The sequence below is a fragment of the Porites lutea genome, chromosome 2 (genome assembly GCF_958299795.1).
Source record: "Porites lutea chromosome 2, jaPorLute2.1, whole genome shotgun sequence".
NCBI classification, from domain to species: Eukaryota; Metazoa; Cnidaria; class Anthozoa; order Scleractinia; family Poritidae; genus Porites; species Porites lutea.
Window position 1 is genome coordinate 26,454,147 of NC_133202.1, and position 18,143 is coordinate 26,472,289.

Below are 18,143 nucleotides of genomic sequence, written 5' to 3' on the forward strand. Positions count from 1 at the left end.
TTTCGCCTCAACGCACAAATGTGACTCAATGGTCGAATTAACGGGCAGAGATAGATTTTGACACGAAGATCAAATTTAACGCTTCAACGGGTGAAGAATACTGTGAATGATTCGCATAGGACACCGAAGTCACTTTATTTGCTACACACCTTCCTCTCTTTTCTCCCGAGACCAGCAAGCTACAGTCGGCAGCCGACTAAGAAAAAACTGTCCCCATAAAGGACGACTTGATCGGTAACTTCGCACCTCCATTTTTTCGCAAAGCGACATATAAAGCAGCCAAACACGTATAAATCTATTGTCTTCCTCGAGATTCATCACTAAACCGTTGTGTTTCGTGTCCTTGATGGATACCACCACAAGGAAATACAGAAATCGAGAAAATATAAAAGCAATCACTAAACGCTCATCTCGTTTATCATTTATCATTGTACTCTGGAAGTTTGCTCGAAATCTCTCTGACCTTCCACGTGCATTTGACGTGATGTCATCGCACAGAAGTGGATACCTTGGATGATAAGAAAAGCAATCGATTGCGCATGTTTGTGATCTTACATCCGAAAAATTTTGGCTATTCTGTAATAGATAGTTATTTTATACTTGCCTGGACGCTTGTAAAAGAACCTGTTGGTTATTTTGCATCGGATTTGGCTCCGTCCCCTTTAAAATGAAAATCTTGATGACTCTTTTGAAGCAGTCAAATCTCACAGAAAGAGATGTTGTCTTTGCTATGAAGAACCTAGCTGCATTAGCAAAAAGTTGCGGCCTCTCACAACTGGTTCTTGATGCGGCCCACTGACCGAAAAGAACAAGAATCCTGGAAAACAGCCCAAAGGGAACGTATTCTGTGTCAAATGTGATAAATACAGGTTCACATACTACTTTGCGATCATCGCACGTCAGGTCCTTTTCTGGTTTCCGTGTCAGCATACAGGGTACCAAGTACTCTGTCTCACCATTAATGTCCTTCGTATTTTCACAAAGAAGGTTAAATTTCCTCATAATGAGAATCAAGTGTTTTTTAATACCATGGAGGTTAAGATTCTCACATGCATAATTGAGAAGCGCTACACTGAGAATGCCCTTTTCCTTGAGGTTGCGTCGATACCTTTTAATTTCTGGCTTATCACCTTTTTGGTTTTTGATTGTTACTATTTTGCATAGCACATCATGAACAAGTCACTGAGGATCCAAGACAACCAAGCCATTTGGAGTCTCTGGGTGGTCTAAATAAACAATTGTCCCACGATCGTGCATGAAATTTAGAATGTGTTCTGCTAAATTCTGGTCACGGTCAGGTTGGCAGATTTGGTCCACTATTTTTTCTTTAAAACTTTGCTTTGTCATGTATTTATCCTCGCTTTTTTTGATATGATCACAAACTTTGTTTTCAACCTCAAGCCATTTCAAGGGAATTTTCTTTTGCGTGTGGGACAAGTTTTCGGCTTCTTTCAATGTTATTTGTCGTAGCTGACAAATTCGTTTATCTTCTTCTTGGATTGGCCGGCCAGCAAGCGTATTATCCATTGTTACACTTTCAACAACGTGATCGTAATAATCCTCAAAATTCACTCTAAGGAATTCTTCCAATTCCTCTTTCTTTTTATCCGGAAAGTTAACCTCATCAGCATGTGTTCCTACGAGGATCACAGGAGGAAATTCAGAGTTACCTTCCGGTCGTAATGAGTGCACCATGTCCAGCCACCTGAGAATGTGATCGAGGTTTGTGTCATTGCTGTCAGCAGTTAAGACGTCAACCTCTTCGCGACCATCTTCATTCACTTTGCATTGAGCTTTGGCAAAGAGATCCCTTGTAAGATCCCACACTAGCACATAAACAGCTTCGGACGACATGAAGATTGGATGGATGGCGCGAAAAAGAGCTTGGCCAGCAAAGTCCCAAATCACTGGCCAGATACCATCTGGAATGTCCGTTTCCTTTCTGTGTAATTTTTCCGCTGTGAGATCTGCGATCTTGTTATCCATTAACACTGGTTCGTTTGATGAGGTATTCTGTTAGATAAAATAGAAAATAATCTCCTGTCTAATGACTTAATTTTTGACATGGCCTTTTGCAATGTTCTAGGGTATTTATAAGTAGCTGGAAAATGATCTTCCAGGTGAGTGCAGTCCTGAATAGAACTGTTCATGGCCGTTGCCAGGAAAAAATAAACCAATATACAAAAGTGACAAACATACAAAAGTGACAATTTTAGAATTTCAGGTGGTGCTGGTGGAAAAGATACAAATATTCAAACCTCCATTTTCTTTTCGTTGTCCGGTGTCGAGTGTAAGCTTGCAGTACCCTGTAAAAGACAAAACATTAAATAATAAGCTGCTGTGGTAGCGTATATTTGGAACTCGTTGTACTAGGCGAATGTGAATTTTTTTTATGTTTTAGGGATGTGTGACTAGTGCAGTAGCCTTGTATATTTTAGGAGTTGGTTGAGATGTGTGAAGTGGAAAGCGTGGAGTTATATCGGACGTGGATTGGTAAGGCGGCGTAAAAAACGGCTATAAAACTAAGGGCCTGATTACATTAGCCGGACTGGCTTGCTTTGCAGAGATCAAGGTACCTTAGTTAAACGCAACAAAACTTTGCAATTACATGACAACCGAGTAAGCACTGTTAGCTGGGATCCCAGGACTATGATGCGGGGTCCCGGCTGGAAATTTTCCAAGTAATCACGCTTGTCGGGCAGCCCGGCGAAAAGCGGGTAACACACTGCTCATGCGCACTGCTTCCAATCTCTATATAAAAATAAAATTACGTTTCGAAAGTGAAAGAATGCGTTCTATTTTGCCCAATATCACCTTTCCGAGCATCTGCAATAGAATTATGCATCATTTAATGTTAAGATTACTTAGCTAACATCAATTAGCTCCAATCTAATTGTGAAACTAAATACTTAATATGTGGCCACTCATCACATGTCATCATGGGCAAAAGTGCTGTCGAACTCTTGGCTATATTATTTAAAACGCTCAATACTACCGACGATTCAAAATTATTCATTACTGAATCATATAAAATTCAAACAACACATAAGGCAATTACGGATGGATAGAAATAGCAAAAAGATGAACCTGGCAAAACGACTTATCGTTATTAAAAAAGAGCACGTTTCCTGTAATATGATACTTGATATGTCATTTCTCACGAACGCAAACACCGTATACACTAAGCACGAAAATCCTTCAAACCCTTGATTGTGATTCAAACCCGTTTAATTTCCAAATGTCTTGACAGATTTAATGTCAGGATTTCATGCTTCCAAATTTCTAGAAAAAAAAACGGCCGGCTTTTAGGTGAGGTAAAGATTACCGTAAGCTTCAAATTAAGTTTATCTTTTCCTTCAAATTGAAATTTATCCCTGCGTTGCTTTAACATGTTCATTGCTTTTAATTTCTTCGTCCCCGCACCGCTGAGAATTGACTGTGTTTGTTTGTTGCAAGGTTTTTGAGGTGGTAAAAGTGGGATCATGTATTCTGCTAGTAGAGCTTTCTTTCCGGCATGCTTTTTACCTTGTACGAGTTGTTCGCGTGTCAAAAAGGCGCGTCGCTTTGCTCGTTTACGAACGCACGTATTGCGTGCCTATTGCAACTTTGAATCAAAACAAGCCATTTCAAAAACTCTATTTGGGCGACGCTCAAATGATAACCTTGCGATTCACACCAATGCAAGGATAAGAAATCCTTCAAAAGGGGTGAATGTATATCGCTCTAAGTAAACTGTTCAAACCAAAGAGGACAGACGGCAAATTGTTGTTGCTCGAAGTATATATCTATAACTGAGTCTTACCTGTTCATCAGCAGGATACCTAAATGTGTGCAATTCCACAACTGGTTTCGGCTCCATGAAGGAATTCAGCTTCATTGAAGAATCCAGCTTTGTAAAAGGGCGATAAAACAACTTAAAAGAATACCTTCTTACCTTCTTCAAAAGGGTCTGGTCGGCTTCGGTTTGAAAATTCACTTGGTGAGTCTTTCTGCAGGACACAGCAGAAAAAATAGTCAGTTACATACTATGTTAGTAATTAATCGATAACCCCTAGTTCTCTGCCCTAGTGACCTCTCGGCCCTAGTGGGATAACTTATTTGAACTTCATAAATGGAGATTAATAACCCCAGAAACTCGTAAAAAGATAATTCATGTAATACGTGATACGGTTTTTACTATTGCGAAAAGGACAACCTATTAGGAGGATGTTTACCGCAGGAAATGATCGATTTCTAAACAAAAAAAAAGAATATTATTGACTACGCTTGTATAATAAATGCAGCCCACAATTAGCGAGTGAACATGTCACGGACTGAGTGAGTGGTGATCATGCAATAGATCGGCCCGATCGGGGAGATTTGGACAGGTAAATGTAACCAAACGCCAGGCACAATGCTACAATCATTATGAAATTTAGCAGAAAACTCTGTCATTACCTGATTTGTGTCCATGGAGGAAGCGTTAGAGCTTGCTTGGAGTTCTACAAGACAAAACATGTAAAACCTCAGCATTAATTAGTACAAACTCGTTTTACCATGGATCTTTGGCTATACATTAGGTGCGGTTACACAAGCCGTTTTACCCATTGGAAGCAGATTTTGTGTGACCGATTTTCCCATGATGAATTGCCTCGAGAAAAATTTCCATGGATACGTCAAAAAGAAAAAAAAGGATTACCCATGACAGCTCCCGAGGCCAAAGGGGCTGCACCAATCTCGAGAAAGTGAAATGTAAGTGAAATGTACCAAACAGTAGAAATCACGTGTTATTCACGTGCTGTGTTCATATTCGCGCCAAATCCTACTCGAAACTGGACTTATAAAAGTTCGACAACACAACAGGATTTCAAGGGGCCGCTGTGTATGTTTTTACGTTAAATAGAACAGTCAGAAAATTTCGTTACATCAGTGGACAAGAATTCATTCCTTAGTAGGTCGTTGGAACCGATTTTGTGGACCCTTACTTTGAGTGGCGAACGACAACTTGCCTGCCCAGTCAGGACGGTGCCCAGTAAGGGCTATCACATGAAAAACAGTTCTTGTAACAAGCACTACTGCTACATAATAGCTGGCACTGGCACTCAGTAACTGGCTATTGCTACTAATGACTGGCACTGCAACTTATTATTATTGTTATTATTATCATTGGTAACTGCGCGCTAAGAGAGCATGGCCGACAGGATGAATCGGAGGGAAAGAGGTGTTTCTGTACGTGTTACACTTTCAAAGGACGTCAAAGACAGACCTGCAAGGACTCCCAATGTGGTTTTTGTGGTTGCGTCCCATTATCAAAGCCTTCAAGTTATATCACCCTGGGTGATATGTAGCAACAAAGGCAATAGTCTCTCTTTTTTCTACTTTTGCTTGAGAGCCGATTATATTGTTTTAAGTCTGTGCGGTGCCCAGTGTAATTGATCTGGAAGATTTATTCGCTATATTCAGTATTTAGTCAGTTTTCAACGCTTACAAGGACTTTTACCGTGAAACCGATCTTAAGTTTTTTTCTTCCCCTTGGGCAATTTTGTCCCCATCTAACATCAAAAAAAGAAGGTGATCAAACCCCAGAGTGAACCCAACCCAAGCTATTTCCCCAAGGGGACCTTTGGGGAAAAGGTCTCGTGGTGGACCGCCTACCAAGTGGAATCCATTTTATACATGGTAGGGTTAAAAATCACAAGCTAAAGGGGAATGATTTTAGACCCGCTAAAACACGTGGCTACGAGTTTATTGAACCACAGGCAGCCCAACCTCAGTATGAGAGATAAATCATTTTAAAATCCTCAAAATGGCAGTGATTATAACCGAGTAATTTTTTAAGGGAATCCAGGTAACAGATGCAAGAAGCGGATAAATACTCGCTCTAATAAGGAGTAGGGGTTTATCAATAGGGACTTTAAGATCCAACGACGCGACGGCAACGACAACGTCAAAAGAAAACACTAGCTTTAATAAGCAAAACAACAACTTAGCACGTGCGTCACACTTTTTTGTACATTTCTTTGCCGTTTATGCACAAATACGACGGGAATTCCTTTAATTTCGCGTTTTATGGAGAACGTATGGGCAGAACGAAATTTTACTTCTCTTCCTGAACTTGGAAATGGTCCCTTGGAATTCAAATTCAGGAAGGTTCGCCTACATTTGACAAAGTAAGTGGGTAGGAATAATCGCGATAAAGACTGAAAGAACACAACGCAACGTTAAGCGACGTTCTCGTTACCGCCGCGTCCTTGGATCCTAAAGTCCCTAATGTACAGTAACTACACTTGATTTATTATCGACCATTTTTATAAGACAATGGGCTTATGAATTATTAAGGACTTTTTGATAGATCTAAAAATGTTTGCGGATCAGATTTAGTCATTTGAGCGTATTCCGATTCGCAGGCGTTTATACTAAAAACGTATAATCGGATTCCCAACCGTTTGCACACATTGATAAATACGGAGAACGACGACGGCGACGTCAACGAGAACAACAGATTTTGCACGTGCAGCATGCGTTTTGGTACATTTCTTTGCCGTCCTTGCACGACCATGACGTGAAAGTTCATTATGCGACGTTGTTTGAGGGACTTAAACATGAGACAAAAAATTTTCTATCTCTTTCCAAACTTGGGTGCGGTCCCCAAGAATTCGACTCCAGGGAAATTCACGAAAACATTTGCCATTTTAGGGAGTTGGAATAAAAGAGAAAGAGTTTGAATAAGGAAGAATTAATTTAATAATGACGTGTTCGCTGTCCTCGCAGCATGGAAAAGCAAACTGGGCTAAACATTTCTTTCAGATCGGCTTTGGTCGCAGCGTTTCGACAATCGAGCAATCAAGCATCGATTGCTCCTCTTTTTTTTCCTCCACGGCACTTTCAGCAACTTTATCTTGTGGTTTGACGCTGTATCTTGGGAACAGAACTAGCCCCAAATATTGTCCGAGATCAAAATCAACAGAATCATCAGATGGTGGTGATACGTCAAACGAAATTGACAGCCTTTATTGCCATGATTATCCACTGAACGACCCGCTACCGCCTTTTCTTGTTTGGTTTGCCCCCAAAACTAAGATCTTCCTAGTTTACATGGTGCTAGGATTCTAATCGTGCTATAGGAGCTCCCTATGTTTCAGTTAGGAACATGTTAGTACTAGGGAGATCCTAGCGCTGGGTACAAGTACAACCCTTTCTTTATGTGAACTAAATAAAGAAAATATGTGGCGCTAGAATGATCCGCCTCCTATTAAAAATCTTCTAGTTCTAGAATCCTCCTCCCTCCACGTAAACAGCCCCTAAGAACGCGGCTTCGTTAAACACTGGCTTAATTCCGATTAAATAAACAGCCAATAGGGCTGACACATGCAATAGCTGTGATGTATCACGACATCTAACTATTTCTTTCAAATTATTTTCATTATAAGCAAAGAAACCGTTAATCCACTATTACCTGGCTGTTATCTGCGGTGGCATCAAGGTTGGAGCTTTCTTGGGAATCTAAATTACGACAAAACACATTACATTTAGTATTTCACTTGCTCTCATGCACTCCAATAAACTACAACAACAGAACGCACGATAAAACAGTAACTAAAGTTGGAGAATTTGATTAAAAAAAACAATGGCCCGCGTTTTCTTGCTTCATGTAAAGCAGAGAATTGAAGATGCGTCGGCATGCAGGCTACACATCAAACTGAGCAAGTTACATTCAGCAAACAGTACACAAAAATCAAAATAAAATCACACGGTTGGAGTTCCACATAAATATTTGCTCCATTTATATGTATTTAGTTGTCAAATTTTTTCCAGTGGCAAACTAGCTGACATTAATAAAAGCTCCTTTCAATAATAGGGAACCTTTCAACAAAAAGCAAAATCCTGTGCAGCTAATTTTAAAATCTGACGAAAGTAGTTTGAATGCGTATACAATAAAAATCTTCCTTGCCTGTTCCTAAGCTTTTTTTTGGCGTTTGTCCACCTGTTGACTTCGATTGCACTTCTCGACTAATTATCTCGGCTGACTTGTGGTGGAATGGCGTAGTATCATGTTGCAGAACATAGTTTTTCCAAGGCTGATTCCCAGGATTTTTCAAGGGTTCGTACATCTGTACTCCTTCTGTACTTATCTCATTGGCTCTGAATTTTTCGCCTTTAAGGGATCTTCCAACACTTGTCTTTCCAACGCGGTCCTGTCCAATCAGTAAAACTTTAACGCGCTTGTCAACGGTCCAGCCATCTGCTTTTGCTTTTACAAAAGCTGCAACGGCTGTTTGTCCTCTGGCCAGAACATAGCTGGGTATTAATTCTTCAAAACAAAGTAATACCGTCGTGACAAAAAAAGAACAAGAAAAAGAGCATTACAAATACGAAAAAATGAAAGGAGTTATGTCTTGTTACATGAACGAGAAATTGGCTTCCATATTAGCAAACAGAAAATAAAGACAGAACTAGTCAAGAGGAGAAGTAAATTCTCGTCTCATTCACCAAAGGTAACTGTAGAGAACATGTGGCCCTCAGTAGGAGAACAAAACACACCTCAAACGACTCGAATTCTCTCTACAAAGCCCTTTGCGAAAAATGTCAGTTCACTACTGACGATTAAGAGCTGTGCGGGTGGTAATGAATGATTTTCCATTAATCGGAGACTTAGTAATGCGCACAGGATTATGGGATCGCAAGGGGCAAACATTGCAAGTCGCAACAAAGAAAAAGTGGTTTGGGCAGAGAGATTCTTTTAGATAGACACGGCTTTTGTAGCAACGGTGGTTAAAGATCCAAATTTGTACCAAAATCATTCAAGAGAATTTAAAACTTTACCTTGACTGGGATGAAGACTAACATAGTGAAACTCGTGAACGTGTCCCAACACAAGGGGGTTGATGTCAGCAACTGCATGATCTGGCTGGACAACTACTTCACTGTCAAGGCTGCTGATAATACGGATGGGACTTTGAAAGTAATTTGCTGCAGCAAGCAGAATCATATGATCGCCCCAAGTACTGTCCTTCGCCATACTTCGTAAGTATTCAGGCCATGATGGGTACCCGGAAACAAAGTTAAGCAGGGGTGTTCCATCGCGCTAGAAGAACAAAAAAAGATTGGTAAATTTCAGTTTTGCTCCTGGCCAAGTCGCAGTAGTTCAGAAGCGGGTTTCTCTGATTACTTTCAAGCTTAATTCAGTATGCACTGTTTACAAACTGAGCTGGAGTATATTATCAGGTTCAAAGCCTCGAGGCGAAGCCGAGAGTTTTTAAACCTGGTAAAACACTCCCGCGAGTTTTTTGAACGGCTTCAAAATCTCTGATATAGATCAACTCATTCTTGCACTAATATTTAGATTTGGGAGTATTCTGACCGAAAAAAAAATGGACGTTAAGTTTATTTATTTATCCAGGGGCATCCAATTTAGCAGAGCTAGTTTAAATGGAGACCTGACACAACACAAAAACAAAGACATAAAAACATTAAAACTAGACGATTAATTAAGTTACAAAGACAACATGTACCGTAGGCGTTACCGTTTAAAATGGCGCTTTAGCTTGATTTTGAATTCACTGAGGGTCTCTACTTGTCTAATGATTCTCGATAGGGTGTTGTAGGTAGGTCCGAGCACCGTTTATTATGAAGCTACCTTGGTATTTAGTAGTTTTTGCGAAGGCACGGCGGAGCAAATCACGACTTGTGGTGTTATAGTCATGGAAAAGGTGCGCGTGTCTAAACTCTGAAAGTAAGTACGAAGACGCTATTCCGTGAAGACACTTATGAACTACGACGCACTTGAGATAATTTCTGCGTGCTTGTAGGCTAGGCCAGCCAATTGTTGATTTTAAATCCTCAGCCCCGATAGATCGACCTTCAATAATACATGCGACGCGTCTGTTTAGCTTATCTAGATAGGCTTTGCTCCCAACCCCACAACTGTCCCAGACAGGCGAACAGTAATCGAACAATGGCAGGACTAGAGTATTGTAGAGCGTTTGACAAGTTGGCTTGGGAAGAACCTTACGCGATCGAAGCAGAATACCTAATCTAGACGAGATCTTGTGACCTATATATTCTATGTGGTCCTTCCAAGATAGGGTGTTGTCTTGGAGTAACCCAAGATATTTAAACTTGTTAACTCTCTCTAAACGCGTGTTACTGATTTCTATAACCAGGTCGCTAGCCTCCGTGGTCCTCTGATGGGTACCGACAAGCATAATCTTCGTTTAGCCGTGCCTTTTATAAAGACACTCATTAAACATTAATTTCTTTTGTTTTCTATTAATGCATTATTGATAAGTCTTTGAAATGTTTCTAAACACCATATTATTGGGAATTCATAATAACAATAGCCTGTATAACTGGCGCTATTTTTTCACGTTTTTCATGAGAGAGAAGGCAAGCGCGAAGCTGGCGAGACGCGCCAGACGCGTTACGGGGGAAGCCGCCGAAAGCAAATTTCTTTGCTTTCCAACGTTGCACATGTCTGGCGCTCCTCGCTCCCTTCGCGTTCACCTTCGATCTCGTGAAAAACGCGAAAGAATAACGCCGTTCGCGCAGGCTCAAGAGCCATAATGTCGGCAGGTTGAAATAACAAAAGCCCTTGGGATCAGACTTTGAACGCTTACATTACCAAAATCCTAGAGCAGTTTCCTAAATTTACCAGAAATATTTTGTGTTGCAGGTTAATCCTAAGGACATACCACAGTGACAATTTTTGTGTCAGCTTATTTCATCCTTGCTTGAAGGCAAAAAAGGCGACAAGTCCCACGATAATTGCTGGTTTTCAGCTGCCGTCAAGGGCGGCCATTCCCTCCGCTGGAAACTAAACTCTTTTTTCCTGCAAATTGTGCGAACCAATTTTATTGTTTTGTCGACCAACATGGCCGTCTTGTCGCGTGGTTGAAAACCAGCAATTTACATATTGAAATTGATGGGGCATGTTGCGGGGGAAAATTGCTGACAGGGCGCCACGAAACTTTCTGTCCTTTCTGTATATGGTTTAGGAATGAGAATAGTGAACTAACGCAATGGGACGGCGGAAGAAAGAACACTGAAAACCTTAGTTTATGTTTTAAAATTTCCGCCAAAAAAAAGATCAGAGAACAGCAATGTTAAGTGAAAGTAAACACAAATCGGGTCAGATGCGCCCAGCCAACCCGCTGCCTACTTTGCACGAGAACATTCGCCTGAGGTGCAATATAATAAACCAATCAACATACCTTATTGGGATCAAAGCTGCCATTAGAAGATTTCAATCTTAAAATCGAGAAATGTAATTTTAACTCCAATAATGAAATCCGTTCCCAATTAATGAAAGTCGTCCCTAATGTTCAATAAGTGGAACATGCTGAGGCTTTTGCGACTGGTGGTCAATTGGAGAGAACGATCAGAATTCTTTACAACAAAAACAGATCCCTCGACATTTTCTTGTTTATGTGGACACTGTGATTTTGTCGCGGCAACATCTACGCTACACTTCTGCGTTACGAGACCGTGATGTGTTCGTTACGTGACTTATCGCTGTTTCACGTGGCCGACACATGTTTCTGCCGCATGGCCTTTAGTGATACAGGCTACCTTAATTAGCTTAGCTGCAAATTAAACTAGTTATCAAAAAGACAATTGGTTTTGCTCTTCATAAAGAATAGGGAATAGGTCAGTGTGAGTATTAATTACGTTACATATCTTGCTACCGTAAATTAACCTGGCCGCAACAAAGACGTACCAAATACGCATTTGTTGTGAGAAACTGGACCAAAGTTTCCCTAAGCTCCTTGTGTGATATATGGATTGCTTTAACACTTTGTAGTTGCTCTGACAGTGCATAGAACAAACAGTTTCCAGACGCTGGGTTGTAAGAAATGACGAATCCTTTGTGCAAAGCAATCTTTCTCAGATCGGAAAGTGGGTTAGTCTTGTTACTAACCAGGACTGTATCAGATTGCAAATCTTGTATGTGTGAAAAGATGTTCATAGCTGAAAACAGAAAAAATCACAGTGAGGTTAAGATCACCTTTCTAAAGGTGAACAGTTTTGACTAGTTAAGGGGATGTGCTTACCAGCACCAAGGCAACGTTCATTTTTTTAAATAAATAATTGATAATCACCCAAATATTATTACGCTTAGATAATTAGAAAAACTTCACCTCTTCAAGAAGTCTTTTCATTAATGTCACAGTTTAATTTTTAGTTTTCAGCTGGTTCAATAGATGATTTGGTAGAGCACTGTACGGTCTGTGTAATCTCGCACGTAAGAAATGTTAAGACATAGGTATGAGACCCAAGTCAATCTAACTTACACGCACGCTTTAAACAACGCACCTCACAAAAAGTTGGCAAAAAACCTATTAGCCCTATTCATACCTGAATATCAACGATTTAAACTTTTAAAACCCTTTCAGCTTTATCTAACAGATCGCGTCAAATTGTCCAAATTTTTCTTCATGACATGTGAAGTTTCCACGCAAACAAAAGATAGCATTGTCCAATTAACTTTGCTGTATTACATTTAAAAAAAAAAAAAAAAAAGATCATTTCAGCTATTTCTGTTGACATCCTTTAATTTTCTTGGACAATCAGATTGAATCATGACATAATGTCCCCCCAGGGGGGGGTACTTACTTATATAAGCCATATAGGTATGTGCCGTCCCAAAGGGTAGGGTTTTTGCGCCTTTTCGGTCTAAAAATGGTTATACATTTTGCTCATTTTGGTCTGGAATCGGGTATGGTTTTCGAGGGAACTACGGGAGTGTATGAACGTATTTTTCGTTTCAATTCCAAATGAATATGAAAGAAAGAGTGACATACGAATTGAAGTGGATTTTAAGAAATCTTTTACTTGGCGTTCTAATTTAAGTAATGATGAAATAATTTCTTGAGACTAGGTCTGAAAACGGGTACGGATTTTGGAGGCCAGGTCTGAAAACAGTTGTGGAAAAATAAGGTCAGGATTTGGAGAACCGGGCGGCAAACACCCATCAAGAAATCCCAGGAGTACCCCACACCCCCCTGGGAATAATTCCTTCTTAGGGCCTGTTTACATGAAGGTGGGGGACCCCAGGTAGGTGAGGTAACATGTGGCGGGTCACCCCACCTAACATGCAAACGTGATCACATTAAAATGAGAGATTATATGGACAGGCGGGTTATCTCACCTACCTGGGGTCCCCCACCTCCATGTAAACAGGCCGTCACAGTGACCTATGTGTCCAACCTTGGCTTACTTCTTACTTACAGCGTCGTAATTGATAAATGACTTAATTCTAACCGAAAGCCTTCAGTGCCTTTTCTTCCTACATGTTCTGATTCTGCCTAAGGTGAACAGAGCAAGTCTTTCTTTATTGACAAAGACACGAAAAAATTTAACTGTTTGCAGCCGTATGATACGCTGAATTTATCCTCAGAGAATTCCGGTATCCTGTATCCTGAGAAATTTACATGATTGTGACCTTCTAACGTATGAAAACTGTTACTATAGATACTATACAGCTCATATGATAACCATATAGCTTACTTGATAAACTCCTTTAGAGTTTGCACCTGTGCTCTTAATCCACCGCCAGCTTCTACTTGACGAAATGTTTGCTAACTTTGTTGCCAGTAATTACCGATATAGCGAATCTTTCTTCTGCTTGCGTTTATGGGTCTGATCTGATCTTATGTATAGAGTTCCCCAAGGATCTGTCCTTGGCCATTATTTTGTATGTTAATTAATATGTATACATCTTCCCTTGGTGAAGTTAAAAGAAGACATAACAGGTCGTATACACTTTCCATTTCAAGGCAGGTGACTCCAGTTTACAGAGAATAAAGCGTTTTCACATGACGTCATAGCGGCCATATTGGTGTTCCAAAACAATCAAACCGCGGCCATGTTGGTGTTTCAAACCAATCCTGTGGGAGTTGAACTCTTTTCTTATGTAAACACCTTCTTAAATTTAGATAGATGTTGGCCACGTGAGTGAAAACGCTCAACGCTCTATAGAGGCGTCTTTACACGATATTATCACATTGATCTCTTTGAAGAGACTTAAACCTTATGGCAAGAACATAGCCGCATTTTATCATCGGATCGCAGCGTCTCAGCTCCCTTCTTTCACAGCGGTTAATGAATCTATCATAAAACCCTCATAACCCAGTAATATTACGGAATCTTTCGAGGATATGTACCTTTTTTGTCCTCAATCATGCCGTCCAACTCCTGAGAAGCTTTGCGTTTTCTTCCTGTGAAAAGAAAGGATGAAAACAGTCTATTGTGGTCACTATGAATCAATAAAATAATCACATGTGTAAAGTGCTTCGAATTAAGACTATGACAGATGGTTGTTGAAAAAAATTACCAACGTTGCAGTTTTTCTGTTTCTCCAAAAAGGATGGTATTGGACGTAACCGACCATCAAAAACAGAATCGGAAGAGAAATCGTCGACGCTGTTTATTCCGATCACGCTTTAGATTTAAGGATTACCTGCATGTTTCTCTGTCGTGCCTCGTGTAGCCTGAGAAGCCAGCTGAGAAGATACAACGGTTCCACCTATTGTTTCGGGGACGCTCAGGACATTTGAAAAATCAACTGCAGAAAAAAGGACAAGATTGTTGTCTTTTAGGAATGTATTAAAGAGTAAAAACGCTCAGGTTTCTTGTTTTCTGGATTGTGAGTTGCCGGAAACTTTGGGTGTATATTAAATATAACACCATTTACAAGAAACAACGTTTGCTTCTTTTCAGCCTAGACAACGTTTTAAGTAATCCAAATAATTTTTTTAAAGTGGACAGCCCGACCTAGAGATAAAAAATTGTTGATTTAAAGGAGGGGTTAAATCAAGAAACTAAAGTTTGCTGCCATTATCAGCAGGCGTGGTCATAGTGCTTAAGTTAAAGTACAATAAAAAAATGCAATTGACATTCATACCGTTAGTCCAGCTGATCATCTTGTGAAGAAGATCTTTTATCTGTTTGGCCCAGTTGTATTTCTTATCGTACGAATCGCGCAAAGTTTCCACTTCCTGAAGTCGACTTTTCCTGTCCTTGGCCCATATTTTCAAGATGGCTACAGCCCAATCAGCGGGCTCCTCTGAAAATACTACAAAGGATGAACCAAATGGTACACTGCACAGTGCTTCTCCAAACCCCGAATTGCGGCTGACAAGCACAGGGAGACCAGCTGACAGGGCCTCAAGTCCTGCCAACCCAAAGCCCTCCGTTCGTGAAGGCATGACTACAAGATCCACTTCCCGAAACAGGCGCTTCAAAGTCCCTCGATCTTGAATAAATCCTTTTACTTTCAAGCGACTTGCAGAAACACCACATTCGAGTAACCGCTTCGCTGTTTCTTCGTGTTTTCCATCTTGGGCGCCAACAAACACAAGACGAGTATTTAGTAGTGCAGCAACCGCTTTTCCAGCGACGTCAATTCCCTTTAGTACGAAATCCTCTGCGTCCCCACGACCAAACACCAAGACACTACGCATACGATGTTTTCTTTCTTCAATGTCCTGAATCACACCAACAAATTCTTCAAATACTCCAGGTGTCAAGTCCACTACACTTTTATTGTTTTGGCACCATCGAAGATACGAAGAGAAGGCTTCAGTCAACTTGGATCCAACTCCTACAACAAGGTCCGCCATTTCACACAACTCTACCTCTGTTTTATGTTTCTCTTGACCCTTGGAAATTGGGTTGGAATAGTTCTTAAACATTCCCAGTTCTTCTGGGTATGTGTGCACGACTTGGATCCATTTACACTTTTTTGATTCTTTTATGATTTGAGCTTGTTTGCCAAGTTTAACCCCATGACCAACGATTACATCTATTTGTAAATGTTCTGGTGGAAAGAGAAGCCAGTCCAGTTCTTCTAAGCCAGGCCGGCAAGTTGCCTTGATAATCGTTACGTTGTGTTGGAGGGCTAATTTTTTGTCCTCTTGGCTGCATTTTGGAAGAAAGAAAGTGATTTCCGCTTCAGAGCATTTAGCTAACTGAATGGATAATTCTCTGTTTATAGTTGATAGCTCTCCTTTGCTCGATCCCCATTCAGAGGCCAAAATGGTGACTTGCACTTTGCGGGATCTTTCCAGAAAAGATGCCATTTCCAAGCGTGGTCAGAATGGCTAATCACCTAAAAGAAAACAAAGCGTAGCAAATGATTCAACAAATTTATCACCTGTTAGTGTTCAAATGGTGTCTCTGTATGACTTTCTGTTGTGGTTAGACATTCTAAGGATTACAAGTTAATGAGATTCATGCCCCTTATGATAGACATCACAAAGTGTCCCCTAGCCTTAATCCTCGCCTAAACGCAAGCGTCTACATGACGTCATATGAAATACGTCGTATGGAATAATAACTGTACCCAATAAAAGTCACGTTGTTCATGTTTATTTGAGCCTTCTGTAAAGATGCCCTTGCCAAATATCAAAAGCTCCAAGGCATCTTCAACGACACACACACACACACACACAAAAAAAAAAACAAGAAAAATATCGTTATAGCACATATTTAATAAGGCTGTATCCAGGTTAGTACGGTAAACCTTCTACGAAACCTTCTACTATTTAAAAATAATTGTTTTACAATTTTAAAGAGTAGGGCTGGCCTGCTCTTGAGTTGAGACTCAAAAGGTGTCTTGGTAAGTTTTCGTAGCTATGGTTACTCACAGTATTTGTGGTATTTTAGATTTTACAGTTTTAACAATAAGTGCATTATAGTTTTAGTAATTTTTGAGTAACTTTATGTAAGTAGTTAGTTTTTAGTTAGTATGACAGATGTAAAGCTACCATGAAGAAATACTGTCAATAAATCGTTATTATTATTTATTATTATCATCATGAGAATCTGTTAAGTGTTACCTTTTTAAGGAAAACGTACCACAACGATATATTCCGTTAAACGATCTAGATCAGTAGATACTACCAATTAGCCATCCGTAAGCTATCCGTAAGACACATCAATGAAAACTGTTGGAGACGCAAGCCTTAATCCTTTAGCATCTGACTCATCCGCATTTACTCTGGATTGTCAGTTGTAACCGGTTGAAGCGTTAGTCAATGTATTGGCAACTCATCCGTAATCGTTAGAGCGTTAGTCGTATCCGTTAGTGAAGTCAATCAGTCCGTGAGATCTTTTCCTGTCGGAGCGCTAGTGTGCATCCCTTCGGTAAGAAAATTAGAGCGTTCACTAATGATTCCATTGGCAATTGGTATACTCTAACCACGGAGGCAACATTTCCGTTTGTAGACCTATAAGACCGTTGCTTATAAAGAGCACTCAAGTCTTTAAACTTAAAATAATTCGTAATAAGTTTTCAGTGCAAATGGAAAAGAAATTAATTGTTGTTCCCTTCAACCACCAAACAGAGCATGCAGTAGTCAATGCAATACACCTGGCCCCAGTTGTTCAAAGGGTGCATAACGCTGTGAATCTTTTCAACAACTGGGTACTGGCTGGTAAATACTGCAGCTACAAAAATGATATTTTCATTAGTTATTACATACCTGGGGTTTTTGGCTACTTTTCCTGTGTCTCAATGACGTGTCACATGATGACTTCTACATCTCATGGCAACCAACCTGTGTATTCAAGACCATATATTGTAGATTTCTAAATTAATTTTTTGCACATTTACGGCTAAAACTAATGTACATGAAATAACTGAACGTCATATAAAGTACATTACTTAAACCCATTCGCCCCATGAGTTTTGCCTGAAGACGCGTTGTAAAATAAGCTAGTCGAAGTGACCGGAAACTTACCAAAAAGCCGTTTGCAGTTTGTGCAGTTCGTGACACAGCAGTCTTGACATTTACCTTTCGCCTTTCTTGCCCCGTTTCTTTTTTTCTTTTGCTGGGCAATTACTAGGCTTTATTTCGGTGGAAAATATTTTTGTGAAAGAGTTTATGATCGCAGGATTAGATGGAAGGAAGTGCTGGAAGGTAGTGGTACAACGTACAAGATTTGCATCTGAATATTTGGGTCTACTTCAAATGGTTTTCTGCTTTTTTTTGCAGCCTCCTTGACTATATCGTTCTGGTATGCTTTTTAAAGATCTCTTCCCCCTGCACAAGCAAGATGATAAAGTTGTCCTTTGTCGTTAAAACTGAAGAGGTCACAATAAGCGATAAGGGAAGTGGATCCGCTCTGGCGGTTAAGGGGGATTTAGGGGCGAATAGGTTAAA

The 18,143-nt window shown here is 40.2% G+C and overlaps 1 protein-coding gene across 1 annotated transcript; it reads right to left on the minus strand.

Annotated features, from left to right (window-relative positions):
* Positions 1–517: 517 nt before the first annotated feature.
* On the minus strand, positions 518–16,058 carry LOC140925926 (uncharacterized). The gene is made up of 11 exons (XM_073375756.1): positions 14,882–16,058; positions 14,438–14,542; positions 14,142–14,195; positions 11,696–11,946; positions 8,803–9,064; positions 7,931–8,290; positions 7,436–7,482; positions 4,438–4,481; positions 3,935–3,989; positions 2,259–2,306; positions 518–2,013 (listed from the first exon to the last, which is right to left on the minus strand). Exons 1-11 carry the CDS (start codon positions 16,056–16,058, stop codon positions 1,180–1,182), a joined length of 3,237 nt encoding a protein of 1,078 aa, XP_073231857.1. The 3' UTR covers positions 518–1,179.
* Positions 16,059–18,143: the final 2,085 nt, after the last annotated feature.